Genomic DNA, 26,334 nt, shown 5'->3' with positions numbered 1-26,334 from the left:
AGGTTTTAGTTTTGCATTAAAACAATGCACTCAAAACATGAGAATGATAAACTGTCCTCTGAGCTACATGTGCTCAGCTAATAAAACATACACTAGATGTGACACATACATACAGCAGGTGGCAGCAGTTCTGTTTCCAGCACCAGGTTTGGGCTTTGTGTTGATCTCCTGTTGCCAGGCAACGCTCTGTAAGAAAATGACAGAGTTGCATCAGGCTGCAGCAGCCGGAGATTATGATCAAGTTGAGGAGATTCTGAGGCAGCAGAAATGCGATCCTAATCACAGGGACATTGACTGGAGCTACAAGACACCTCTGCACTGGGCAGCAGCTAAAGGTAGGTACTGGAACTTAATGGCATTCTTGTCCCATGATGCACCTGTTGGTTTTCCAACTACAATGGCGAGCTTTAATTCTATTTCCCTTTCAATTGTCTCATCTAAGAGATCACCTGATACAACGCAAGCATCAAAATATTATCAAATCAGATCATACTGTGGTATGTCCACAGGACATACAGAAACTGTCAGGCTGCTCATTGAACATGGAGCCCGGCCATGTCTGAGGACAGAGCACGGATGGACTCCCGCCCATTACGCCGCAGAATCAGGCCGACTGGCTGTGCTGCGGCTGCTGCACTCCCTCCATGCACCCATAGACAAGAAGGACTGCTGTGGAGAGAAACCAGCGCGAGTAGCTGAGATCTATGGACACCAAGACTGCGTTCAATTTCTTAAAAAGTACAACACACAGCTCCTTTTTTTTTATTCCTCTTATTTTAATTACAACAATAATTTGATTTCTTACATGACAAGTAAACTCTTGTGCTTGTGCTTTCAGGGCAGAGATTGAGTGCCAGGTCTACCGCAACTTAGCAGCCCAAAAGGGGATTTCATTGGATGACACAGATGAGGAGTGGACAGCACAAAGCAACGAAAATGAAGAAAACCTTATCCGTAACAGCAACACTCAAACATAGGCCTAAAACACGTAAATATTACAGCTATGTACAATATCATATCATTGACAATAAAACCATGAATGAATAACAAATAAATGGTGATATAAATGTAATTTTGTGGGTACAAAGGTTCACTTCTTCATTGTCGAGTCTGTCTTCATGGTGCTGTCACTAATGGAGCCTGGAATCTGCATCTGTGTGTAACGTGAATCAGTGATGGTATTTTATACACAAGTTCATCCTTTCATTGTGTATACTTACCTTTTTCTTGAAGCGGGTAAGCAGTGCATCACGGGTCTTTAAAACAAAAACAAGTTGGGTTAATACTAATTTCAAACAGCTCAACTTTTATCTCAAGTAAAACTGCCTCACCATTTTGTCCCCCAGGCACGTGGTCAGAAAAATGAACAAACCCTGGAAACGAATAATGAGACAGTTCCTGAGTGAAAAACACATTCACATACACTTCAGATACCAAGTTAGAATTATTTTGACCATACCTGGAATGAGTTCAGCAGGATAAAGGTGTAATTGACAACCAAAGCTATAGGTCCATCTGTGAGGTCAATGAGCATCACACCAAATCCGAACAGCCACGTCACACCGAAGATTGGAGTCAGAAGGACCACTGTCCTCAGGACAGTTTTGGCAGCGGATTTTTCTTTCTCATGTAATTTCTCTGCATTGTGGTGATCTAAAAGCTTCATGATTACCACTACCATTGAGAACACATTGAAAAAAACAATGGTACCAACGGGTAAAATGAATGTATAGATAGATCCTTTCAAAAGTCCTTTATAAACCAGCCAACAGGTGTCTTTGGAGTAGTAGTCATTTTCACCACCAGCACCATTGGTAAGAAACGTGACCAAAACAATAAGAAAAGGACAAACATAGCCCAGAACCAATGAGTAACGCAGGTATTGTTTCTTGCTCACTTTGTGGAACAGGAAAACTGCCTGATGAAGAAGTGTGCTGCTCAGACACAGCATCCAAAAGAACATGGACAGGTAACAGAAATGTTTCACCACTACCACAGTGCTGCACCAGATCTGTGAGAGGTTTTCCGGGTTGGCTGATGCTAAAAAACAGCAATTAGCAACTAGCAAAGAAAGAGAAATATTAATGTGGGCGACATGGCGTAGATATAAAGTGTTGGTCTTTACTACACTGGACCAGACGATTAGTTCGATCAAGAGGCTGAGGACAAGTGATACAACGGATACAGACAACCCAGCAGTGGTTATCTCAGATGCCCACGGGAGTTCCAACGGAATTTTTGACATTAGGACAGCAAATGAAGATAAATGTTCACAAGTGCATTGATTCTCATTAGAGGGACCCCCCCATTTGCACCCTTCATCTGACCACTGTCTAGTGATGGGGTCCCGTGAGACACACCTTATCTTTACATTGCGAGGTCTTCGTTTGTGCAGTTGGAAGTCCATTGTAATCTTGACGTTCGTCTCGTTCTTTTCAGTGGTTGCTGACACTACAATACTGTTGGTCTCATACTCAATACTCTCGTTGTTTGTCAAGTAGCTGTCAATGTTACTGAATCCAGCTGTTTTTAGAGTACCACTGCCTGAACTTCCAAAGTTGATGCTAACATTCAACACACTGACGTTACAATGATTTGATGTGTCGTTGCAAATGTCTACGGCTAAATTATCTTTTATGCTCCCATTTGTTAAATTTGCAACTTTAATTAAGTCCTCAACTGATTTCAGATACATGTCAGCTAAGTCAGAGGGCTTTGATGTCCATGCACTTTCAAGAGACCTTTTGAGCAGATTGTCAGCTGAAGCCAGAAAGTTCTGAAAAGGAGCAGAACAGTAGTTAATTTGTGTGCTCAACTGCAACTATAAAGAAGTGCAAAAAACACAGACAGACTACAAAATGTATGTGTTTTTACAGAGTACACTGTGGATATATCAGTCTGTGCTGCATCTGGACATGATGAAGTTTTTTATCCAGCACTCCCCTCTTCATGTGCAGCGCTGCTTCTTCCACACTGTCCATTGTGTGTCTAACTAACCCAAAAGGTCCAGCAAGGGCTATGAATTCTGAGATGGGTAGGCTGCATGATCTTATTGATACAAAGCTGCTGAAGTTTCCCTTTATGATTGATTCTGGTTGAATTAACACTTGGATGCAACTTCTACTAAAATTACATCATCTGACTGAGGAGACAAATCCACACAAACAGCAACAGGACACAGTGAAGTAGACACAGTAGTCTACATTTGTAATAAATTTGTATTTTACAGGAGATTCTAAATGTTATTTATTTGCAGGACAGTGGGGTTGTATAAGTTGAATCTGAGAATCTGTGACTTACCTCTATTGTTGACTGGTCTGGAATCTTCACTGAACAATTTGTTGGTTTTGTTTTTAGCTTTTCATTCACAGTTGTGAGTATAGTAACTGACGCATTGATGTTGGGGTAAGTGTTGATATTCAATGTGTTATCAGTGACATTTTGGAGTTTGTCAAATACGTTTTTAACATTGTCATCCAGAAAGCCACGTCCAATGTCAACAATCTGTGAAAACAATGAAGATCTTTAATAATTCTGTGTCATTCTACAAAAAAAAAAACAAAAAACTAAAAGCGGAATCACTTTACAAACTTACCAATGCATTCTGCAAAACTTTGTTCAATTCTGCATGCACACAGTCTGATACCTCATGTTGCCATTCCGCATTTATACTGAAAAAATAATGAATTTATTCATTATTAGATAAGTCCTTAATTAAAAAAATATATTTGTGCAGCTCCTCATTTGTAATTTTTTTTGTAAATCTTGAATTATACAAGCAACTGTGAGCCAATAAATTAAAAAAAAACAATACCTGAACTGTCCAATTATACAATAGGAAATATCGAATTTATGGAATGATGATGATGGAATTGATAATGAAAATTGCTCAGTCTCACCTGCAACGTCTTCTTCTCAGTCCTGCCATGTTTGTGCATTTTAATGTTGCAGTGAAACCAGGTTTGGTGTCTTCCCATCCTCCTGCAGCTGCACAATACTTTTCTTGGACTGTTTTGGAAAAGAATTACGGCAGTTATGGCAGAATGGCAGAAATACATATATTTTACTACTAAATGTAAAGTGGACATTTAACATTTTGACATTAAATAAAGGAATAATCAAACATACACGTTATGATATTGATGTTAACTTCTTTTGTCTCGCTTTGATTAGCCCTGTTCGAAAATTTGCAGGCAAATACGTTTTTCTTATCACAGCTGATGAATTGTTCAGCTTCATAAAATTGATAATCCGCATCTGCAAGAAACAGAAATGATGTGATCAAACTCATTTACATTTTTAAATTAGGATGAACCAGAGAAATTGGACTCACTAGATGACTTTTGTGGTGTGCACCCAGTGCAATTCCACTCCACAGTGTATGGTTCTGTGCTCTTCTGTATCTCACATACAGCTTTTACTCTCAGTAAAGCTGTCGCTGTTGTACAGCGTGGGAATGACGGCTTTGTGTAGGCTTCAATTTTTGGCAGCAGGGAGATGTCAATTGTAGCGTTAGCGATGTGAGTAATGTTGATTTTGTCTTTTTTTTGACTGTATTCACACAGGTACTCTCCTGAAGAAAAAAAAACAATACAGGTGAGGGTTCCAGTGGTGTTGTTTTGTTATTAGATAATTCCAGTGAAAATCTGTTGTTTTATGCTTGTATTTTCCTGCTTAATTTTAGTTCTAATTTCTGAAATGACATATTTTTGGCCATGTGGGGGCAGCAGAGACAAGCTGAGGAAGCATTTCAGTTTGTTACCACTGTTTGGGTGAGAACACAACATTTCCTTCCTTCCAGCCCCTTTTTACAGCAACACAAGTAAACAAGGGTCAAAGGGACACGGTCTCTATTTATACCAGGCTGAAAACATGTATTGACTTTAAGCCTTAATTAAACAATTTCCCTGTACTGTTTACATCTATGAGTCTGTGGTGGCCAGTGCCATCGTGTATGCTGTTGTCTGCTGGGGCAGCAGTCTGAGGGTGAGGGACATAAACTCAACAGAATCATCAGGAAGGCGGCCATGTTGTGGGAGAGGACCTGGACTCTCTGCCAGAGGTGTGTCAGAGGAGGATGTTGTCCAAACTAAAGACCATACTGGACTGTCCCTCCCACCCGCTCCACACTGTGCTGACCAGCTACAGGAGCTTGTTCAGCAACAGACTCTGACTCCCACGATGCACCACTGAGAGACACAGGAAGTCATTCCTGCCTGTCTCAATCAAACTACTGAACTCTGAACTTTAATAGTCACTCAAACACTGTACATTCATGTCATGCTCTTTACTATGTAAAGGTTTTTATACAATAATAAATATGTTCTTTAGATACAACTCAGGGATTTAAATGCGATCTAGGTATTTAGATATTTCAGCTATATGTTATATGTAGTGGAGTTTAGAGTAACGCAATTTCGATTCTCTGAATGTCCAGCACATATACTGTAACTGTTTTGACAATAAAGCTGACTTTGACTTTATTGAACAGCTATTTAAATGAATGCAACAGAACTAAGGATTTTCTTCCTCTTCTTTAAAAACCTGAGGCCTACAGTACCTACAGTACACACCCAGCTGTTAATCGACTCCAAATTTTGATGCAACATTTACCTCTGAAATTCAGTGGAGTTTAAGTATAAAGAAGTAATAAAAGTACCACAAAACACAGTGAAAAATAAATACTGAAACAAACCTGCCCAGAGTTCAGTAACATGTGTGAGACTGGCAAAGTATATCTTTCTGTCCTTTCCTGTCAGCTTTGCTTGTGTGCCAGTAGTTATTTCAAATTCAGTGTTATCTGGTTTTCTCAGTGTCCACTTTGGTTCACCACCCAGGTCCACTTTGGTTTCACATATGAAGGTGGCTTCACCGTTGTAAGGTACAAAACCATTTGGTGGGACTAAATTGACAATACCTGCAAAAATAAAACTTCAATCAGTATAAAATCCATAAGCAAATCACATCAAGATGACCGAATGTCCTGAAATTAGGGATGTCCCGATCCGATCACATGGTTTCAGACTCGATCACATTACCTCCCGATCAGGACTTGTGTATTAGGTATGGCAAGCCAAAAATGACAGAAAAGTGCCACTTTCTACGATTTTACGATACAAATAAGTTATGAATTATATCCAATTTTAATTTTAAGATTTATTTGATTATTTTAACCTGTTCAGATATCCTTCGCAATCTAAATCAATAATATATATTTGTTGCGTTTACTTTTAATACTTAAGTACATTTAAAAGTAAGTACTTGAGACTTAAGTAGGATTGTTGATATAGCTCTTCTACTTTTTTTTAATTTATTTATTTAACCTTTATTTAACCAGGTAAAAAAACCCATTGAGATCCAGATCTCATTTACAAGGGTGACCTGGCCAAGTGGTCAGCAGCACACGTCAAGAACATTAGAACAACATTTTTAAGTTGGTAAACAAGATGAAGACAGTTTTCCGAGCAGTAAAAATAAGAGCAGCAGTAGAAAGATATCTTAAAAACACAGGCACTGATGAATGGATGCTTTTTGCCTAATGTGTAATAAAGAATTAAACATTTTAAATGAGATAAGCTCAGAAATTTTTAAATCAGTTTGGAGGGTATTCCAGGCTGAAGGGGCAGAGTAGCTAAAGGCTTTCCTAGCTCAGTCCGCACATGAGGGACCTGCAGGTGGTAAATGCCACTGGAACGTTGCCTTTTACTTGAGTAGGCCCTATATATTCTGCTGGGTACCGGTAATTGCACTTTTACTTAAGTACCAAACTTCAGTACTTCCTCCACCACTGGAAATGATTGAAATGATTTGTTCAGCTCCAGATAGCATTTCAATTTTTTTAATTTTATTTGAATTTTTCAATTAATTTATTTGGTAGAAATTTAGACTATCAAGACCAATCTATTTAAAGCTCTAAGAAAAGGGTGAAACTACACAACAGCTAACTTAGTTCGCCACTAATGTGTGCTGAACTGATTTGGTCTGCTGTCTTGATCAGCAATTGGCCACAAGCCGTTCGAATTCAGTGGCATTCGCATAGTGCTGCACAGGATGGCTCTCTGGCTTGTAGTGTAGGGGTGTGATAGGTCCAGGGTTCGAGACTGGGATGAGGCAGATGCTTTGCGGAAGTTAGCAGTTTGAACGGAACTATTTAGAATCTGCGGCTATGCGCTTCGGGCAGTAGTGAAAATAGTACCCGTGCAAAGGGGCGGTTGGTGTGGTAAGTGTTCGTGACTCCGACTCAGACTCAGGGGCAAAAAAACCTCATCGGGACATCCCTAGTTAAATACTGACTATGAAAACTGGAGATCTGTGAAGAGATCATGATGAAATGACAGAGGTTCACTTTACGAGCTGCATTGTTGCTTTAGATCAAGACAAAGACAGCCTAAAACATTATTTTTTATTAGAAATACTAACTCCATATTGAGTATTGCATGCATTTACCTCTAGTTTCCAACTGCATACTGGCATTCAGACTCTGTGATATATCGATCAGCTTCTGTGGGTCGATAGCTGACACAATAGTTGTTGTAAAACGTGCAATGACGCTGCCTGAGCTGCCGTGAGAAGAAAAACACATTTCAGTCACACACTGAAAACAGACACCAGTGAAAATAACAATAAACAAGTTGTTTGTAAAAGAATACCTGAATTCTGTAATTGTTAATGAGTCAAATCCAGAGAAAGTGCTGTACTTTTCCTTTAACTAAAATGGTAAGAAAGGACACAGTTAACTACAGTAATCCTGACAAACACATATAATGTGCTGCTTACGTATAAACTAATATTAATAATAATATTTTACCTTTACTAACGCTTTGTTATGACAATCCTTATAACTGCTAGTTGCTTTATTTACTAGACAGTCTTTATAATCTGTATCTGGCAAATGAATCGTCCCTGTGATGGTAACTGTGAAGAACAAAAACAGTTTTTTAGATTTCTTACATCCTCCATGGGTCTAAATGCCCATATGTGTATGCATGTGTACAAATAATACAGCCGACTAATTACCTGAGGAGTTTGAAACACACATTTGCCCGCTGTTTTTCGCGAAGATGCAAGGTGTTTGTCCACAACATTTATTAGACTGGCAAACGTCGTCGCTCCATCTGTACCACGGTTTACAGGTACAGATTGTGCTGTCTTGACCGTAAGCTTCACACACTAGTAACGAAGAACAACATAACAGTTTAACTCAGGGACCAATCATTTATTTTCACACAATCAGATGCGGTATTTGAAATATTTCTTTACCTGTTGTTATGTTTGGAGTTTCCAGGATGAAGTTCTCAACCTTGCTCTGAAACGGTGACTGAAGTATTGATTCTTTATCTTCGAGTACACTCCAGTCTATGGTCAGTTTAACATAGTGCATTTGTGTTGAGTCTGTTGAAACAATGACAGATGTTAAAGTATACATTTACAAACACTGCATGGCATAAATATAAACTTATATTCATAAAAAAAACTTACTGTTTTCAGTAGCCTGTTAAAAAAAAAAACATAATTCTGTTTTAACTCTATTTAAATGTTTTATAAAAAAACAAAAACAAAGTGCGGCTGTGTGTCAATGACAAACCTGGCAAATGTTTAGGCCCAGGATGTGAAGAAATATAAAGATCCACATCCTGTCTCTGTGGAAGAATAACAACAGGAAATGTCCTTTGAACTGGCAAACAAACATATGCTCAAATAAAAAAAGTTATAGTGTCCTTCACACAGTGAGTTAACATTAAATTGCATGATACTGCGATAAGTTACAGGTTCCTTGAAGATGCTGCGCTGCTCCTCCAAGCAGAACTAAGGAAACATCTTCAAGGAAACTACTAAAGTCCTCACTTTAATTCATTTAAACTTCATATTTTGTTTTTTAAAACAGATATTCTTGGCTGACCTGAAACAAAAAACAACAAAAATGAAATTGACATTTTGCAAAAAATGTGATATCAAAAATAATAATAATAATAATATTTGTGTTATTAATAATAATAATAATAATAATAAACAAACCTTTTTCACCAATATGCATTAATGAAGAATCACAGCGGGATCTCGCAGTGGTCGGAGAACTCTCCACTGCCTGCGAATGGAGGCAGCACAGTGATAAAGCTGCGGCAGCGTACGAGGAAACAAAAACATACAGCTCTCTGAGGGAGCGTGCTGAAGATAAACATGCAAAGTAAAAAGAAAAAAGCCATTATGTGACATGAATTTGACTTTCAAAAAAGGGACACAGAACCGTGTTTGTGTGGTGAAACTGTTCAGGTGTGGTTTGTGCAGCTATAACATTTAAATCAACATGTTAAATAAAAGTAAAAGTCCACAGTGTCCACATCAACATGAGATTCACAAGATTTCTGTATAAAAGAAGGCTCAGTAAATAATTTGTTTGTGTGTGTTTTACCTTTATATACCCTTTATAAGGTATTATGCAACTCTGGTGTCAGGATTCAGGAAGGTAAGCGGCGTAGAGAGATATCATGGTGTGAAGAAAACAACACACAAAGAGCACATTTACGTCAAACGCACACCAAATACAAATGTCCAGTCAAATGATGCTTATGAGGAACAGCTCTGTTTAGAGGCAACGGTGGGCCGTGGAAACTATGGTTTCGTTTTAGATTCAAGATATTTGATATTTTAGTTAAAGAAGTAATTTAATACAAACAGGATATGTATGTATTTAAAGTTTCAGTTATTCTTCTTCTGATAATCTAGAACAAAACCTGTCTGAAAAACTATTAAAAAGACTGAAGACAGCGATGTTTGGTTGGTAACCAGTATAGTTGTGTGAGTGATACTTATTTTATCTATCTTAGTGTAGCCGAGACCAAGACAAGCCGAGACTGGGTCATGTCCAAGACCACTGTATGTGTAGAGCAAATGAGGTCATCTATACCGGACTCAAGATCAATCCGTCTCAAAGTTCAGATGGCAACAGCTCACTGACTTGTACCAGTTAATGTCTGTGTTGGTTGCAATAAAGATTCTTACAGCACCAAGTCATAAAGAGGACACCTTACCTTCAGCGGCCGTCTCTGGATTCTGGTTGCTCCATGGTCCAGTTCTGCGTCCACTTGCATTTTAGTGATGAATGAATCATAATGAGCGCTCTGACAGGTCCGCAACAGCCACAGAAGCAATTCTGCTCCACTGTCGGTTTTTCTTAGATAACCTCTGGTTGGTGATAAGTTCAAATTGATCCATGCAATAGTAGTGCTTGAATGTTGCAGCAGATCTATGTGTAATCGACAGAATCATACAAGCTAATTAGTTAGCTTTTTCTATTCTTTACATGACAAACGACATGATGACGGGATGTGTATCACCACATGTCCTGTCGCTTCAAAATCCCACAAAGTTAATAAAGTCATCTTTAACTAAATTAGCAGTAGAACAGCAAACCTAGCAAGGTGCACAGCTAAAGCTAGCGGCAATTAGCGCGACCTCCCTGTTCAGTAAAGCTACATATAGCTACGTTAGCTAATACATAGCCGGGCTGATTTGCTATGGATAATATTTGCTAAATATATTCTTGGGACCGAAAGCTAGCTCTAGCAATACCTGCTTACACTTAACGTTAGCTTACCTGTCCTTATGTGTCCTTTTTAAGGTGTCGACAGAAGTTGGAAGCGTTAGTTAGCTTGTTAGGTTAGCAGTGCTAACAGGAGCGACAGTTAGCTTTGACATAGTCTAAAAAGTGCAAATGAGCGTTAAAATCGTTGTTATATTTGAGTGTGTAGCATTTCCTTGTAATTAAAGGAACGGCGTGGACATAAATAAATAAAATAACTGTGGCGAATCAACACAGAAAACTCACTGTGCCAAGAAAAACATGCAGTCCCTTAAACGGCCACTTGAGGGCTGACCCCGAAACAGAGTTGATCCTCATAGATACACCCCCCCCCCCCCCCCCCCCAAACTGATTAAATGTCCACATTTAGAGCAGAAATAAACATGTTTACATCCCCATTCAATTATATAAACTATATTTAGGCTTATATTTTGATGTAGCTACTTTGAGTAACAGGTGGATGTGTCACCCACCCACAGTCTATACACGGCAACAGCACCCAGCCTAATCATAAAAAAATGTTTTTGTACTGGCTTTGAGTACTAGAAAATAAGACATCAAAATAAATTTTAAACTACAAAATTTTTTAATCCTTTTCAGAAACAAAACACGTTTTAGCTGCATTCCAGTGAGATGCTCACAAGACCCTTAGTACAGCTGCAGTAGTGCTAAACAGTCAAGTACATAGAAAATAACGGCATAAAAACACTTTACTTTCTCACAGGACATCAGTGTAGTGCAGTATTTTAACATTCATTCAGAAAAAACAGCTGAATCTGACCATTACTGATCCACCTGAACAAAAGACAAACACTGTACGTAAATCAGATGTAACTGTCAGCGATCAGCTCCGCGTCCAGCTGCAAGGCTGAGATCGGGAGATTAAAAATAAATGCTAGCGTTGCTCGTTCGGCCTCCATTTGACACTGCAAATTTGACTTTACATCCCGCGTCACACACCAATGCCCTCCGAATGTGAAATGCAAACACAGTTTGGAGCCTGTGTGCTGTGGATGATTTCCATTGATCAAAGTAAGATATCACACCGCCGTTTCATACTCAACAAAAGGTGCAGGAAGAAAGCGCTCCGTCTCCTCCTCCTCCTCCTGTTCTGTGAAGGCTTGTCCATTGCTGTCTTTGTGTTGTTGTGGCGACCTTTGTGCAGCTGCAAGCTATAAGTTCATTTAGTACAAAGAAATGTTCATAACGCAGGTATGGTTTCTCATGCTGCGTTTACTCACCGTCTGTCCCAGAGGAGTCACACAGCAGAGCTTCTTTTTGAGCCGTTCAGGTAGAAAACAAAGCAGCTTCCCTAGCAAGGGATAGATCGTTCCTGGGGTCACATCCTCTTCTTTCATTGGGCCTTAACAGGAGCACACAGTTTATAGTTGTATTGATCATACAGAGAGAAAAGCTCTGGGTTAAACAGTGCATTAGTGAAAGCAGGCCTACCTGTGAGAAAGCTGATGATCAGTCCGATTAGAATGACTGTGAAGCAGTTGAAGGCGCTGTACCACATGTAGGACAGTGAATAAAACCTCCTCAGTCCAGAGGGCCGGCTGGAGGACAGAAACACCATTAAAAACAATCACACCGCAGAAACAGAGTACAGCGGACTCATCCGGACCTCAGAGTGCTGTTACTGAGCGCTGTCTGAATGACAAAGGTCATGTTGGCGGCATGACAGTGGGGCGGCGGCGGCGGCCTCATGCTGGATTTACGAGTGACGATACTGCCAATGCCGATCCAGAGAGACACAGCCAGACCCGCTCCGAGGCCAGACACGGCTCCCTGAAGGACAAAAAGATGAATGATGAGTGTGTTCATTTTAGTGGTGAAAACCCTGAAGAGGGTGAACTTACGATGGAGTTGGCCCACGGGAAGAACATCCCAAGACAAAACAAGCCAAGAATGGGACCACCAACCATCCCGAAGATCTTTAAAGCCACCTGGAGACCAAACATTATAAACAGTCAGCACCGATTCAGCGAGGAATGTCGAATTTTAACCAGACAACGCATGACGTGTACCTGTAAGACTGAATCCCCCATGAGGTGAGTGAGGTAGGCCATGGCCAGGCACAGCAGCCCGTAAGAGGAAGCTTATTGAGGAGGAGACAAGGAACATCAGTACAAACGTGTCATTCATTCTGCAGCTCTGTGTTAGGATGAAGAGCAAACCTAAAGCTTTGGACAGCAGGGTCGCTCTCGCCTCTGTCATGGTGGGGAAGTACGGCTTGATGAGGTCTTCCATCGTCACTGTAGCCAAGGAGTTAAAAGCAGAGGAGATGGTGCTGCACAGGGGGAAACAGGTGACACGTGAGAAGCTTCTTCACACTGTGAAGCTCAAATGACCATAAACACACAGTCAAGGTCTGAATGGTGAGACGTGTCAACATGGGGGACAGAGGAGACGCTACCTGAGGGCTGCGCTGAACAGGCACGCCACAAACAGTCCACGCAGACCAGGCATGCCTTGCAGCATAGTCATCACAAAGTATATCACCATCTGCGGGAAGACGAAACGTTTTCCTGGAACCTTTGGTTTGATTTACATTTATTAGTCTTCGCAAACAAAATGCACATCTGACACCACAAAGCCTCTGTGACAGCACAGAACACACATTTACATAACGAGCCTACTCGTATAAAAGGTATTACCGGCATCACCATGGAAGGATTGTTAGCTACTTTTCCAGACAGAAAAAGCAGTAAAGTTATGAATCATATCCATGAATTAAGCCAAGTGTGGAGGTAGGAATGATACACACACACACACAAAAAATAGGGAAACGGTAACTCACTGCATCGCTGGAGAAGCTGCCCAGCTCGGCGGAGTGGTCCTCCCGACAGTACCATGCATACATGACGAGCCCCATCACACAGCTGAGAGCCAGAGCCAGCTGCAGGGAGGGAAACACCATGTAGCAGGACCTGCAGAAAGACCATGACATCAAGGTTTAGCAGCTCAGACTCAGTGATATATTTACTTTGATTTAAAAACTGACACACTGCCCTCTGGTGGACAAAACAATAATGATAATAATGTTTTCTAAGGGCAACATCTTTTTAACAGTGATATGCTGAAAATATGTTTTCCAGCCTGTATTTTTGTCTCTGTTCATGAAGTGTTTGTGGAGTTAAATATCCTCCACTCTGCACACCTGATAGCTTCTTTCTCTGTGCGTGCGCTGAGGTATCGTTGGACCTGAGCTTGGTTTACTCCATACAGGGACAACATGAGGAAAACACCACCAACACCCAGAGTCCAGAAGGTGTGTCTCTCTGTAGGATCAGGGTTCAGGCTGAAGAAAACAAAAACAAGGAAGGAGAAGGGCTTCATTAAGATTTCACTAAATGGGTACAGTCTGTTCACAGCCACTTCATGCTAGTTATTCTTCTACAAACTTTGAACCCACTTGAGACCAGAGATGCGGTCTCCCTCCCAGACGTTTTTCCAAACTACTGACACTCCCCCAGTCCTCTGGACTCCCACCACAATGACAGCCAGCTGCCCTGCAAACATGACAACAGTCTGAAAGACGTCTGTCCAGATGACAGCCTTTAAACCACCCTGTAGGAACAGATAAGAAACATGGGAATAAACCTGACACATGCTCAAATTATAATGCTGCACATGCTTTAGTAAATATCTTACATCGATGTGACAGTGCCAAGTCAAGCTGCACTCCTAATATGACTCACCATGGTCGTGTACACTGTGCACACCAGTCCAGTGGCCAGCACTGTTCCCCATAATTCAAATCCAGTAACTGAAAGAAAACAACACAACCATAGAGTGAAAATCAAATCTAATTCAATAAAATAGAGTCAAAGCAAAAAAAAAGGTTTCCTACCTGCATTTAGTGCAAAGGCAGGCGTGTACACACAAACTCCCATATAGACAACCTGTTGCCAAGTAAGAGACACATTTTTAAAGGACAGTAAACACAACTTTCTAGGCTTTACTAGTATCAAATTCAATATCAATATCAAATAAACCTGCACGATGCTTTTAAGAGGTAAAGGAGAATATTAAAGGTAGGGTAGGAGATTTTGAAAACTCAGTCGGCCAGATTTCCAAAGTAAACACACGCCCGTTTCTTTTGGAGCTCACCCCGAAGCCACGTCTCCCAATCACATGGACGCGCATCACCTGAAGACGAGCTGCGGTCTGTGACTTCGGCCATCATGCACGTACCTCTCTGGTGCGCGCAGAGCAGGAAGAGAGTGACAACCAGCCAATACTCCGTGCAGGGTCCACCCGGAGGATTGGCTGATGTTTTTAGTGTTTTATAGCTTCCACAGATGATTCATATTCTTCGTTTTAAAGCGAAACTGCCGAACTAATTGGTTGCTATCGGATTGTAAAGTGAAGTTGCACTAATGATACACTAAAAGTGCATCAGAATGAAATCTCATACCCTACCTTTAAGGTACCATTTGTCTTTTAAATATGAGTAGAATGTTAGCTGTGATTGGTATAAACACAGGGCTAGAGTAGCTCTCTCCACTAAAGTGTTGCTTTGTTTAGCAGCAGCTAAACTTTTCTTCATCACATCAACTACATCATACACAAAACCATCTGTTGCTGTTGCCTAGAAACATCCATAACAGCTTCCTTGCTAACGTTATGATGATGTACAGTATGTATACCTGCACTGTGCCTATTTAAAATCATCTGAAAGGAGGATATTTAGCAAAATGTTGAGCAATACTAGAATTACATTGCATACATGAATGACTGCACATGCTTGTTGTGTTGCACCCACCATTTGAAAGATGAAGGTCAGCGTTCCACAGATCCGCACCGCTTTGCTGAAGCGCAGCTCAAGATACTGTGAAATAAAAAGCAACGTTAAGAACTGAACATGATGAAGCTCCATTAAAAACATTACAAATGAAGCTCAAGCACACCTGGTAGGCGCTGGAGATACGCAGTCTGTACAACACAGGAATGAAAACATGGGCTGGAATGAGGAGGCCCAGGATGTAGGCACAGCCGATGAACCAGTACTGAGTGCCGTGAGCGTAGATCTCTGCTGGTACGCCGATAATAGCCACAGCGGACTGGAAGGAGGCGATGAGCGACAGGGAGACAGGAAGACTGCGCATGCTCCTGTCTGCCATCAGGAACTCCTGTGTGGTGCGTTGACGCCCACCTGAAAGAGCGTAGTACAACCCGATGCCCATAGAGGCAGCGAGTAGGACAGCAAATATCACATAGTCTGCCACCTCGAAGTGTTTCAGGTCGGACCGGTCCATCTTGATCGTCTCCTGGCTGCAGTTTGAGAAGATCAAGTGCTCCTGCAGGCACGCAGTCAGACAGTTGAGAAACGTCCTTGTTGACACCCATCAGTTAGGAGAGTCCTGCAACCTTGGAGAAAAAGAAAACACTGATAGCATGTATCCGTGTGAAAAGGAATGCTTCAAAAATCAAAACATCAGTATCACTCTGACAAAGTAAGCATATAAAACCCTGGACCGCCCTCAGAGGGAAGTTATAAGGTAAATAAAGCCAAGATCACACAGCCTTAACATCAACTTTGCCCTCCTTGTGCTGATCCACAAATAATTACAGCTGTTTTAGACATGGGGAGGATCCCTGCCACACCACTGAGAGACAAACAGCAACAGCCAATCTCTGTGTGCATTTGAAGGTCACAGATATCAGAAGTTTCAACAAACACTGCCAGCTGTGGGAGGGAGAGGGTTCCAAAGCAGCTCTTCCCACGTTATTGTTTAATTATAAGATGACACCACATCAGATCTGCATTAAATCAGAACATACAGACCAACATATACAACAAAAACCAAAAGTATATATCTTATTTATTATTTATAGTCATATGGTGGAAAATTATCCAATTAGAGAAACTGGGCTGAGGATTATTCGAATTCAGAAATCGATTAGTTGATTTATTGACTGATTTCCTCAACGCTCAAAGAATAACTACAAGCTAAAACACAAAGTAGAGCACTGACATTAAAGCTGAGCTGCACAGTAACACGAGGAACAATGCATGAACATTAGAATGACTCTTAGTTCACCTAAAGACTGAGCTGCTGTAACTTCACTAATGCGCGTCACATGCGTCACAGTCAATGTTGCACAAAGTGACCCTCAAATCTCTGCCAGCAGCTGCCTCACTTCACTTAATCCGAGGAACTATACTCGTAGGTCTTCATCAGAACACATGTATCAGAATAAAGGCTGAAGACACCAACAGGTGAAATAAGCTGACACAGACTCACCTCTACAGGACAGCGCTGCCGTTATGTGGATGACGGTCGTTGTCAGTGGCACCATGCTGTTCGGTGAGACGTTCAGGAGCACTACGTTGCATAAAAGAAAACTGGTTCGAGTATTTTTCGTGAACGAAAGCGACCAGTTCGTGTAAAGATGTGTTTCCATGTGTTTGTGTCACATGTTGTGTTCATAAAGTGATAAACTAACCTACATACCTGGGTAATCTCATCGCTCCATGTGATTTCGTTCTGCTTTGAACCTTCTTCCGGGTTTGACGTCGTGTGGGCGGTGACGCAAACAACGACGCAGCATCAGCCGCCAAAATCAAAAAACACTTTTCGACTGAGAAGAGCAGCAGCTGCGATTCACAACAACAACAGACCTGCGGAACATGGAGGGAACGAAAGGTAAACTAAGAGCACGGAAAGCTAACTAGCATTCCGGCACAGCTAGCAGGCTTTTAAACGCCTTTCCTGTTAGCGTTAGCTAGCTAATTTTAGCACTGCTGTTTGTTAGCCCCTCTCATTTGTTTATGTGTGTGTGTGTGTGTGTGTGTGTGTGTGTGTGTTTATCTGCAGGTGTTCTTAGTCATCTGAATTTGCTGAAGGTTCAAGCAAGAGGCCTTAAAGCTCAGCCCCAGCAGCAGCAGAGCCGTGTGAAGGAGCTAAAGGCTAAAGTGGAAGCGCTGAAGATGCAGAGGGAGCAGCTGAAGGCAGAGATACAAACACACAAGGTAGGAACCTTTGTTCAGACACACACACCTGAAACAAGCAGGAGCATATTGTCAAAGTATTTAAATAGGGTAAATACACAGTTTATGTCATAATTCTACATTAATGTGTTGTAAATCAGCGATAATTATGTACAGGCCAGGTCCTCAGAAAATATACTATTATTATGTTATGAACATTATCAAATTTCCAACCAGCTGATTATCAGTACCTTTTCCTCATGCAGTCATGGGGAGCTGGAACAGATTGTACACCAGGACACAGATTTCTTTTTTTCTCAAATTATTCAGCCTGTCTGTCCTTTGGCTGTGGGAGGAAACGGACACACTGCAGAGCTAAACACCACATATATTGTCTCTAAACAGCCACATCTGGATTCCAAAGGCTAACCTGTTCATAGTTATACAAGTAAACATCTGTGACAATACCTGAAAATCTATACGTGTAGTGAATTTATATGCGTGTTTTCTTTTTTAGAAACTCCAGGATCTAAGGTCGTCTATGGACAACCGGCGTGCAGAAGAAGAGGAGGAAATGAATGAAGACTCTGAGAACTCACAACTTTTGCGACTGATGGCCAGACACACACAGCTGAAAGATCTTCTGCATGCTCATCATCTCATTGGTACTTAAACCTTTGTCATTGTTTCTCATTCTCCATCTAAATCCTCCCTCTTCACCTGCTTTACTTTATTCAATGATTCCACTAGGTGGGTATGACATCATGAGGACTCGTAAGGGAGTGTGTGTATCTCTGGCCACAGCCTACGAAGGCTTCTACTTGGACACATACAACCTGGAGATTGACATGAAGCCAAGAGTGAGGGTCAGTCGCCACAACATCCCTCCCTTTATCCCTCTGAACAGCCTTACTGAACAGACCCACATGCAGACAGACCTGAGGCCTTTTCTGGACACCCTCAGCCAGCATCTCAACGCCCTGGCCGGTCGTAAGCAGCAGCTGAAGCTTGTTAAGGTTCTATACTCAGTAAACGTCACATATATACAACAAGCCTGCACTGGCCATTGTTAGAGTTATCTGTCCTGCTGCCTGTTTACAGGAGCAACATCAGTCCGTTGAAGTGATGGAGAGTAATGTTTTGTGTTCGATACTGGTGCTGATGTTGACTGTGCTGGGGGAGAAGACGGCTGTACTCTGCACTCTGGACTACACAGACCACACCAGGAGTCTTCCCACACATGTCCGCCTGGAATGTGAAGGTAGGGTGGAGGCAGATACATAATACAACAAATGTGCACGTTCTGACGTTTAATTAAGCCATAGATTTATCACGTTAGTTACTCACGTGTCCAATAAAGAAAAGTAGCTTGCAAGTGCAAGAGAAAGATAAATCCTATATTTACGAACTAATATTCCTTCTGATGATCTTTGTAACTCACATTTTCTTGTAATATTTGCTTTTTTTTGCAGATGAGCAGCTTCCTGACTCCCCACGGTGGAAGAAAAACTGCAGCTTACTCATGGAGACTCCTGTGCACAAAGCTTTGTTAACCATGAAGAAAATGGGACATATTGTCTAATTTAATCAGCTTAAAACACGCTTGATAAAAGAACAGTGTACATATGCCCTTATTTTATAAAACACTATCAGTTTTCAGCTGTAAGTCCATAATAAAGTCAACCACTCCTAATGTTCTTCCTATGGCGGTTCCACAGCTGTTTCCATGGAGCTTTTCTCCTTGAGTTTTTTTATGAACGCCCTCATCCTCTCATGTAAATCTTCCCTGTGGAGCTGCCTCAGTCTCTCCACTTCCTCTCGGGCTCTCTGCTGTTCCCTGGCCAGCTCTTTTTCAGATATGGAGTCAATAGTTGCGATGTTTTTCATCTGCATGAACGACACGTTGCTCTGGATACCGCCTCTGTGTCTCAGTGGTCTGACAGACGGCGGTGGTGCTGAGGTGGATCGAGTCTGCTCCACCACCACGGGTCCGGTGTCATGACGCTCGCTGGAATGCAGTCTTCTTCCGACAGACGTTTGAACGTCCCTGCTGAAGTGTATCTCCTCATTTTTGTGTTCTATTTCTTTCATGGCGATGTTGACTGTAGCTTTTGGTTCACAGACTTTGACCATGACCACTCTTCTCTCCTCAGTGATCAGTGAGTCTTTTCTTTGTTGAAGCATCTTGCGGGTGTACCTGTACTGTTTTTCCAGCATGTTTAGCTTTTGCTGGAGATCTCTGTCCTCCTTCTGGTTGAGCACTTTCAGCCCTCCCTGCTGCACAGGCCTTCTATAGATATGATCCATTGTACGACTAGAAGATGAAAAACATCAATTTATTACATTTTACATCAAAATATTAAATCCAAATATGTTTTTTCCTTTACCTGGTTTGTGTGCAGGACCCACTGAGGGCATTCACACAGGTGTGTTTGCTACTATGGCTGTCTCAGTCTATGTAACATAATAGGGCATTGTACTGGTTTGTCAGTGCAAGTGTGCAGCCATTGTGTATTGACACATTCCTCAGAGATTAAATTTCAGCAGTCTCAGGGCTTGTGTGTACCAATAAAGAATGACTGACCTTGTGCAAAGGACTCATCTCACTCTGTGCAGTCGCCCTGCTGCTTCTGTGGCACATGATTGTTTAGTGTTCATGTAGTTTGTGGTACAGGAATACTGTCAAGAGTCCAACAGGACAAAGCATGCAATGAAGGGAATTTTATAAAAATTAGTATTCTCAAGATGGGAGTAAAGTCAAGACTTTATGCTTAGACTTTAAGTGTGGCATGAACTATTTAGAAATTATATTATTAATTATTATTACACACAGTAGGTCGTCCAATATTGCCCCTGTAGCTTGTGACTTTTTAGATAATATTATAAGGAAATATGGAAAAGGTCACGAGGTGTCTGTGTGTTACTCAATGGTAATGGATGTTTCGAGTGATGCAACTCTTAATGCCCCCAGAATTACATGGGAGAAGGATCTGAATCTCACTATAGAAAAAGAACACTGGGAGGGGATCTTTAAAAACATTTAAAAAAATGTCAAGAGATGCGACAGTGCATTTTATCCAATTCAAAATCTTGCATCATTATTATTGGACTCCCTCCAGATTATTTAGATTAGGGCTAAAGGAGTCATCTAAATGTTGGTGTTGTAACCAAGATGAAAGATATCTAGCTCATTGTTTATGGTTTTGCAATAGAATTCAAGAATATTGGATCAAAATTACAAGTGAGATTACAAACACTCTAATCCCATTCAGTCCAAAACTGTTAGGAGAAGATTCCATTTTAACAGAACAAGACAGGTACATTAAGAGTTGGATCCAAACTAGTGCCAGGGGGTGCACTATGTATATGCAAGTATGCAGGTGTACATGTGTGTGCAATTTCAGGAAGCACCAGACACTCCCTAACCCGGTCAGCATCAAGGGTACCAATGTGGACATTGTGGACAGCTACAAATACCTGGGTGTCCACATTGACCACAAACTGGACTGGTCCACAAACGCAGAGGCAATATACAGGAAGGGACAGAGTCGCCTGTATCTACTGAGGAGACTCAGGTCCTTTAACGTCTGCCAGACCATGCTGCAGATGTTTTACCACTCGGTGGTCTCCAGCGTCATCTTCTACGCTGTAGTGTGCTGGGGCAGCAGGATGAAGGCGGCCGACACCAACAGACTCAACAAGCTCATTAGGAAGGCTGGCTCGGTGCTGGGAGTGGAGCTGGAGTCTGTGGTGGAGGTGACGGAGAGGAGGATACTGAGGAAACTCCTCAGTATTCGTAACAACACGTCTCACCCCCTGCATGACACACTGCTGTCCTACAGGAGCACATTCAGCGGTAGACTGAGACTACCGAGGAGCAGCACAGAACGCCACAGGAGGTCCTTCCTGCCAGTGGCCATCAGACTGTATAACTCCTCCCCTTTCTGTAGGGAGAAGCGCTAGATAATCATGTCAGGCATCACTGTCATTCCTATATTATGTTTACTTAGCACCTTACATCTCCATATTGTATCCATGTATCATATATTGTGCTCATACCTCGTACGGTACTCTTTTTGGATTATAGTGACACTTATACTCTGTACTTAACTGCATTTAATGTAACTTAATACCTCTGGCACAAGAATTTCCTTCGGGATTAATAAAGTTTTATCTTATCTTATCTTATCTTATCTTATCTTATCTTAATTTGTGTCTTTGTACGCATACATGTTAAAAATCAATAAAAAATGTTCATCACAAAAAAAATATTACACACACACTCATTTTTGGTGGCTCGTATGTGATGGAACAAACGTAACTCACCATTCAGCATCATTATTTTTAAATTTACCCTAAGCACAACCTGCTTCAATATAAAATCCAGTGTGGATCTGCAGACCCAGCTCACTGGTCTGTCCCTGTAACTGGTCTGTTACAGATTATTGCGTAATATCTCTTTAATACGGTCAGAGCCAGAAGGCCTGCCTCTCTGAGGCTGTGATCCCTCCCGCTCAAACTGAGGTCCAGTCGAAATGATGGCTCAACAAAACTTCCCAAAGACTTTCACAGTCAGTTCAAAGTGTATGAAGTGTTGACATCGCAGGCTGGTGAGTTCTTTTTCTGTACTGCTTTAAATCAATTGTGCTTAACAGCAACATTTTCTATTTTCTATCTGTTATCGCTTTATTAATGTTCCACACATGTCTTCTAACAGTGACAGTAACACAATTCAAACCAGCAGATGTATTGATTCAGTTCAACTATTTAAACATAGGCTGCTTTACTCGGATGTTTTGATGTTGCCGCACATGCGCATTGCGTAACAGTTTGTAGTCTTGCAACTTCGGAGAATCACATCACGTAACTGTAAAAAAACTTCCTACTTTCTGTTCTGCTTTCCTCTGTTCTCTCTCTTCCCATTTCTTCCACTTCCTCTCCACGTAGTGGTTTTAATCGCCACGCCTGTTTTACAAACTCATTAAGGACCTTGGGCTAACTAGCCACCTAGCTACTTCCGACTTCCTTTGTATGGCAAGCAAAAGGGTCCAAAATCTGTAATTTGAGTTTTTAATTTTGTCCACAGAAATTATAAATTAATAATTGATTCGAAACCATTATGTGCATTTAATGTCTAACATAGACTTGATGGACTTTAGAACTGTTTAACTATACTATTTAAACGTAATTATTATTATTATTTTTTAAATTGTATAGTGTTTTGTATATGTATTTGTACTATGTTGTATGTATATGTGCTTTTTTTGCCTTTTTAAATCATGGAACCGGGGGACTACAGATGAAAATTAGCCTTTTGGCATAAACGATTCTAAATTAATGTATTTTTTAAACAATGCAAGCATGCGTTAAATTCTGATGACATTTTTATAATATGCAGAAATATAATTTATTTATATAATATGCACTCAACATACTTTATGGAAACTACATTATTATATGCCTTTCTCTCTTTTTTCACAGTTGCCATTATTGAGACCATCAGATGCATCAGATCCTGCGTACTGGTAGATTTTTGATTGGAAACACCCACAGGACAGTGAGTGTCCCAAAGTGTTGTTTAAAATCCTTTAAGGGAACTTGGAAACTTTTATTTTACTTCCCCTTTTACAGGCCTGGAACAAGGGGTGCTCTAGTTTTTCCAAGATGATGAAAGCAGTGTGTGTTGACATACCTGGAGGTCCAGAGAATCTGCTGCTGCGAACTGTTCCCAGACCGCAGCCTAAAAATGGGGAAGTCCTCATTAGGGTTCAGGCAGCTGCCCTCAACCGAGCAGACTTATTACAGGTACAATACACATTCCTTCAAAGCATGCATTATACACTCTGCTGATATCTGAAAGTATATTGTGCTGATTTAATAATGCCTGTTTTCCACAGAGACGTGGGCAGTACCCACCCCCTCCAGGCGAGAGTGACATCATAGGGCTGGAGGTAGCTGGTATTGTGGATACTCTGGGCCCAGGAATGAAGATGGGGTGGAATGCAGATGATCGGGTCATGGCCTTGCTTTGTGGAGGAGGATATGCAGAATATGTTGCTGTGCGTGAGGAGCTTCTGATGCCTGTTCCCACTCATCTCACACTCAGCCAGGCTGCTGCAATCCCAGAGGCCTGGCTCACTGCTTTCCAGCTGCTTGTTTTTATAGGTATAACCACTATAATACAAATGTAAAGTTTGCTTTTAAAACATAATAAAATGTCCAGGTAGCTGAGAGTGATTCTTATTCAGCCTTTCAGACGACATTGTTTGGAGAGAACTGATATTATATCATGTACTAATTCTGCATTTTCCAATCTGTGTCCTTGAGTACAGCTCAGTTGAAGGAATCCGAGGTGGTGCTGATCCACGCTGGAGCCAGCGGAGTAGGAACAGCTGCTGTTCAGTTGGTTCGCTTGTTGGGCGCCGTGCCCGTGGTCACTGCAGGGAGCCCAGAAAAACTGAGGATGGCTGAGAAACTGGGCGCAGCGGCTGGGTTCAACTATAAAGAGGAGAGTTTTGCAAAAGGAGTTCATGACCTTACAGGAGGTGAGATGTGCCTCTGTGCGCTCACTGCAGTAACATGTTCAAATGTGCATACAAGGTCTCCTTACTATAAATAATAACTTACATTTCACAGGCAAGGGAGCAAATGTGATCCTTGACTGCATCGGTGGGTGTAACTGGGAGCAGAATGTGAGCTCTTTAGCCATCGACGGCCGGTGGGTGCTGTACGGCACTATGGGCGGCAGGGCAGTCGAGGGAGACCTGCTGGGCAAACTGCTCTCCAAGCGAGGCCACTTGCTCTGCAGCCTGCTCCGCTCTCGCAGCCTCCAGGTGAGAGTTTATTGGAAATGACACATCAGGGCTCTTCATCTCTGCATGTTAACAAACTGACCCATGTCAAGTGCAGATTGCAAAATTCCATAATGAGACCATCGTACATATCTCTTGTAGGTACATGTTTCTCACTTTGCATTTCTCCTCGCAGTACAAAGCAGACTTGGTGAGGGCTTTCTCAGAAAGGGTGTTACCGCATTTCTCAGACCAGCCAGCCTCCCTGAGGCCAGTGATCGATAGCACTTTCAAACTGGAGGACATCGCAGAGGCTCATAGACACATGGAGGCCAACAGAAACATGGGAAAGATTGTCATTAATGTCGTTTGACAGCAGTCAATGAGGGACAATAAAGCATGTTCTGAGATTTATGGAAACAAATCTTACAAAGCAGTGTTCTCTGTAATATATTTGTCCTTCTGATGTGAGCCAATAAAATTACTTTGTACTGTTTTCTGTAGTGATTACTGACAGCTTAGTGTGTATTTTGTAATCTCAATATGCTGGAGGATGCAGCAGAAACATGATAGTATCTAAATTGAGTGTAGAATCCCAGCTGAATCAAGGCCCCAACTCCAAAACTGATGTTTTACTTATTTCCAACTCCAACTCTAAAATAAATATCAATTTGATAAAACACAGGAATATAAAACAGTACAGTAAAACAGTCAGGGGTAAGAACAATAAAACAAATACAAGTCAACAACTCAAACTGAGTTAAAAGCAGAAGTACAAAGATGTGTTTTAAGTGATGACTTATAAACCATATAAGAATCCCTCTGTCTAAGGTGCAGAGGCAGTTCGTTCCACAGTTTAGGACCCGCGACAGAGAAGGAGCGGTCCCCCCTGAGTTTTCTCTGTGTTTTAGGGCCGACCAAGAGAGACTGGTCAGCTGACCTGAGAGAGCGAGCAGGGCGGTAGAGCTGGAGCATGTCTGACATGTACTGAGGGGCGAGACCATGAAGGGATTTAAAAACAAATAGAATTCTAAAATCAATACGAAATGCATCGTGAGCCAGTGCAATGACTTTAAAATCGGAGTAATGTGCTCTGGTTTCTTAGTACCACTTAAAAGCCGTGCAGCAGCATTCTGTACAAGCTGCAGTCCTGCAAGTGAAGCCTGGCTGAGCCCAAAATAAATTGCATTGCAATAATCTAACCGATTCGTAATAAAAGCATGAATAAAAATCTCAAAGTGCCGAGAAAGGAACGGTTTGGCTTTGGCCAGTTGTCTCAGTTAAAAAGAGCTCGCTTTAAAAACTGCACTGATCTGAGCATCAAGTTTCAGATTGGATCCAATTTTACACCAAGATTTGTCACAGTGGACTTTTGATGTTGTGTCAGGACACCCAAATCTACATCAGCAGCAGAGGCACCACTGGGTCCAAACGGTATGGCCTCTGTCTTAGTGTCATTAAAATGTAGCAGATTTGCTGACAGCCAGGATTTAATTTCCTCAACACAATCTAAAAGTTGTTGAACAGAATAAGTTTGCTTTCGTTTTAAGGGCATGTGGAAGGAGACACCATGTTTGCAGAGAATGGACCCAAGAGGGAGGAGGTATAGGGAGAAGAGGAGTAGGGTCAAAATAGAGCCTTGGGCCACTCCACAGATGAGAGGGGCAGCAGAGGACTCAGCAGACCCCACACAGACGTTAAAGGTAGGGTAGGAGATTTTGAAAACTCACCCCGAAGCCACGCCTCCCAATCACATGGACGCACATCACCTGAAGACGAGCTGCGGTCCATGACTTCGGCCATCATGCACGTACCTCTCTGGTGCGCGCAGAGCAGGAAGAGAGTGACAACCAGCCAATACTCCGTGCAGGGTCCACCCGGAGGATTGGCTGATGTTTTTAGTGTTTTATAGGTTCCACAGATGATTCATATTCTTCATTTTAAAGCGAAACTGCCGAACTAATCGGTTGCTATCGGATTGTAAAGAGAAGTTACACTAATTTAACAAAAAGTGCATCAGAATG

The 26,334-nt window shown here is 41.6% G+C and overlaps 6 protein-coding genes across 8 annotated transcripts; 3 read left to right on the top strand and 3 right to left on the bottom strand.

The window, feature by feature from the left end:
• Positions 1-196: 196 nt before the first annotated feature.
• On the top strand, positions 197-999 carry ankrd66 (ankyrin repeat domain 66). The gene is made up of 3 exons (XM_028394643.1): positions 197-335; positions 510-738; positions 839-999. Exons 1-3 carry the CDS (start codon positions 197-199, stop codon positions 975-977), a joined length of 507 nt encoding a protein of 168 aa, XP_028250444.1. The 3' UTR covers positions 978-999.
• A 1-nt stretch (position 1,000) lies between these two features.
• Positions 1,001-9,502, bottom strand: adgrf3a (adhesion G protein-coupled receptor F3a). The gene is made up of 19 exons (XM_028394615.1): positions 9,410-9,502; positions 9,016-9,085; positions 8,585-8,639; positions 8,479-8,491; positions 8,260-8,391; positions 8,017-8,169; positions 7,808-7,914; positions 7,650-7,708; positions 7,447-7,559; positions 5,696-5,917; positions 4,334-4,573; positions 4,129-4,257; positions 3,900-4,008; positions 3,596-3,671; positions 3,301-3,504; positions 1,460-2,776; positions 1,332-1,373; positions 1,221-1,256; positions 1,001-1,153 (listed from the first exon to the last, which is right to left on the bottom strand). The coding sequence occupies exons 3-19, from the start codon at positions 8,630-8,632 to the stop codon at positions 1,091-1,093; spliced, it is 3,063 nt and encodes a 1,020-aa protein (XP_028250416.1). The 5' UTR covers positions 8,633-8,639; positions 9,016-9,085; positions 9,410-9,502; the 3' UTR covers positions 1,001-1,090.
• Positions 9,503-11,142: 1,640 nt separating this feature from the next.
• Positions 11,143-17,118, bottom strand: slc5a6b (solute carrier family 5 member 6). Of its 2 annotated transcripts, none has more exons than XM_028394623.1 (17): positions 17,044-17,118; positions 16,834-16,914; positions 15,496-15,955; positions 15,351-15,416; positions 14,436-14,487; positions 14,284-14,351; positions 13,998-14,152; positions 13,743-13,883; positions 13,383-13,512; positions 12,999-13,087; positions 12,760-12,872; positions 12,610-12,680; positions 12,442-12,528; positions 12,207-12,370; positions 12,032-12,138; positions 11,821-11,942; positions 11,143-11,751 (listed from the first exon to the last, which is right to left on the bottom strand). In XM_028394623.1, exons 3-17 carry the CDS (start codon positions 15,841-15,843, stop codon positions 11,620-11,622), a joined length of 1,845 nt encoding a protein of 614 aa, XP_028250424.1. In that variant the 5' UTR covers positions 15,844-15,955; positions 16,834-16,914; positions 17,044-17,118; the 3' UTR covers positions 11,143-11,619. The 2 variants fall into 2 exon arrangements, with proteins under 2 accessions (XP_028250424.1, XP_028250425.1); XM_028394624.1 differs by having other exon boundaries at positions 13,998-14,089.
• Positions 16,714-19,817, top strand: cenpo (centromere protein O). Its single transcript, XM_028394637.1, has 6 exons — positions 16,714-17,235; positions 17,407-17,561; positions 18,037-18,184; positions 18,270-18,535; positions 18,621-18,780; positions 18,992-19,817. The coding sequence occupies exons 1-6, from the start codon at positions 17,220-17,222 to the stop codon at positions 19,099-19,101; spliced, it is 855 nt and encodes a 284-aa protein (XP_028250438.1). The 5' UTR covers positions 16,714-17,219; the 3' UTR covers positions 19,102-19,817.
• LOC114426976 (uncharacterized) lies at positions 19,081-21,964 on the bottom strand. 2 transcript variants are annotated; one of them, XM_028394641.1, is made up of 2 exons: positions 21,846-21,964; positions 19,081-19,833 (listed from the first exon to the last, which is right to left on the bottom strand). In XM_028394641.1, the coding sequence occupies exon 2, from the start codon at positions 19,824-19,826 to the stop codon at positions 19,221-19,223; it is 606 nt and encodes a 201-aa protein (XP_028250442.1). In that variant the 5' UTR covers positions 19,827-19,833; positions 21,846-21,964; the 3' UTR covers positions 19,081-19,220. The 2 variants fall into 2 exon arrangements, with proteins under 2 accessions (XP_028250442.1, XP_028250441.1); XM_028394640.1 differs by lacking the exon at positions 21,846-21,964 and adding an exon at positions 19,907-20,906.
• A 24-nt stretch (positions 21,965-21,988) lies between these two features.
• On the top strand, positions 21,989-24,806 carry tp53i3 (tumor protein p53 inducible protein 3). Its single transcript, XM_028394634.1, has 7 exons — positions 21,989-22,129; positions 23,001-23,076; positions 23,151-23,324; positions 23,417-23,684; positions 23,852-24,064; positions 24,156-24,352; positions 24,507-24,806. The coding sequence occupies exons 2-7, from the start codon at positions 23,023-23,025 to the stop codon at positions 24,681-24,683; spliced, it is 1,083 nt and encodes a 360-aa protein (XP_028250435.1). The 5' UTR covers positions 21,989-22,129; positions 23,001-23,022; the 3' UTR covers positions 24,684-24,806.
• Positions 24,807-26,334: the final 1,528 nt, after the last annotated feature.

This window comes from Parambassis ranga, chromosome 22 (genome assembly GCF_900634625.1).
Source record: "Parambassis ranga chromosome 22, fParRan2.1, whole genome shotgun sequence".
NCBI lineage: Eukaryota > Metazoa > Chordata > Actinopteri > Ambassidae > Parambassis > Parambassis ranga.
This window is presented reverse-complemented; position numbering and strand designations above follow the sequence as displayed.

Bases quoted from the DNA above. Each gene is read 5' to 3' on its own strand.
- tp53i3 (XM_028394634.1), top strand. From the start codon at position 23,023: ATGCATCAGATCCTGCGTACTGGTAGATTTTTGATTGGAAACACCCAC. The intron at 23,685-23,851 runs GTATAACCACTA...CCTTGAGTACAG, and splicing joins CCAGCTGCTTGTTTTTATAG to CTCAGTTGAAGGAATCCGAG. The intron at 24,065-24,155 runs GTGAGATGTGCC...TACATTTCACAG, and splicing joins AGTTCATGACCTTACAGGAG to GCAAGGGAGCAAATGTGATC.
- LOC114426976 (XM_028394641.1), bottom strand. From the start codon at position 19,826: ATGGATCATATCTATAGAAGGCCTGTGCAGCAGGGAGGGCTGAAAGTG.
- cenpo (XM_028394637.1), top strand. The intron at 17,562-18,036 runs GTAGGAACCTTT...TTTCTTTTTTAG, and splicing joins CAGAGATACAAACACACAAG to AAACTCCAGGATCTAAGGTC. The intron at 18,781-18,991 runs GTAGGGTGGAGG...TTTTTTTTGCAG, and splicing joins TGTCCGCCTGGAATGTGAAG to ATGAGCAGCTTCCTGACTCC.
- slc5a6b (XM_028394623.1), bottom strand. From the start codon at position 15,843: ATGGACCGGTCCGACCTGAAACACTTCGAGGTGGCAGACTATGTGATA. The intron at 12,529-12,609 runs GTACACGTCATG...TTTGGTCTCCAG, and splicing joins TGGGGGATTCAGTCTTACAG to GTGGCTTTAAAGATCTTCGG. The intron at 11,752-11,820 runs GTGAGTAAACGC...ATGAACTTATAG, and splicing joins TGACTCCTCTGGGACAGACG to CTTGCAGCTGCACAAAGGTC.
- adgrf3a (XM_028394615.1), bottom strand. From the start codon at position 8,632: ATGTGGATCTTTATATTTCTTCACATCCTGGGCCTAAACATTTGCCAG. The intron at 4,258-4,333 runs GTGAGTCCAATT...TGTTTCTTGCAG, and splicing joins CACACCACAAAAGTCATCTA to ATGCGGATTATCAATTTTAT. The intron at 1,374-1,459 runs GTATGGTCAAAA...ATTCGTTTCCAG, and splicing joins TCCTGCTGAACTCATTCCAG to GGTTTGTTCATTTTTCTGAC.
- ankrd66 (XM_028394643.1), top strand. From the start codon at position 197: ATGACAGAGTTGCATCAGGCTGCAGCAGCCGGAGATTATGATCAAGTT. The intron at 336-509 runs GTAGGTACTGGA...GTATGTCCACAG, and splicing joins GCACTGGGCAGCAGCTAAAG to GACATACAGAAACTGTCAGG. The intron at 739-838 runs GTACAACACACA...TTGTGCTTTCAG, and splicing joins TGCGTTCAATTTCTTAAAAA to GGCAGAGATTGAGTGCCAGG.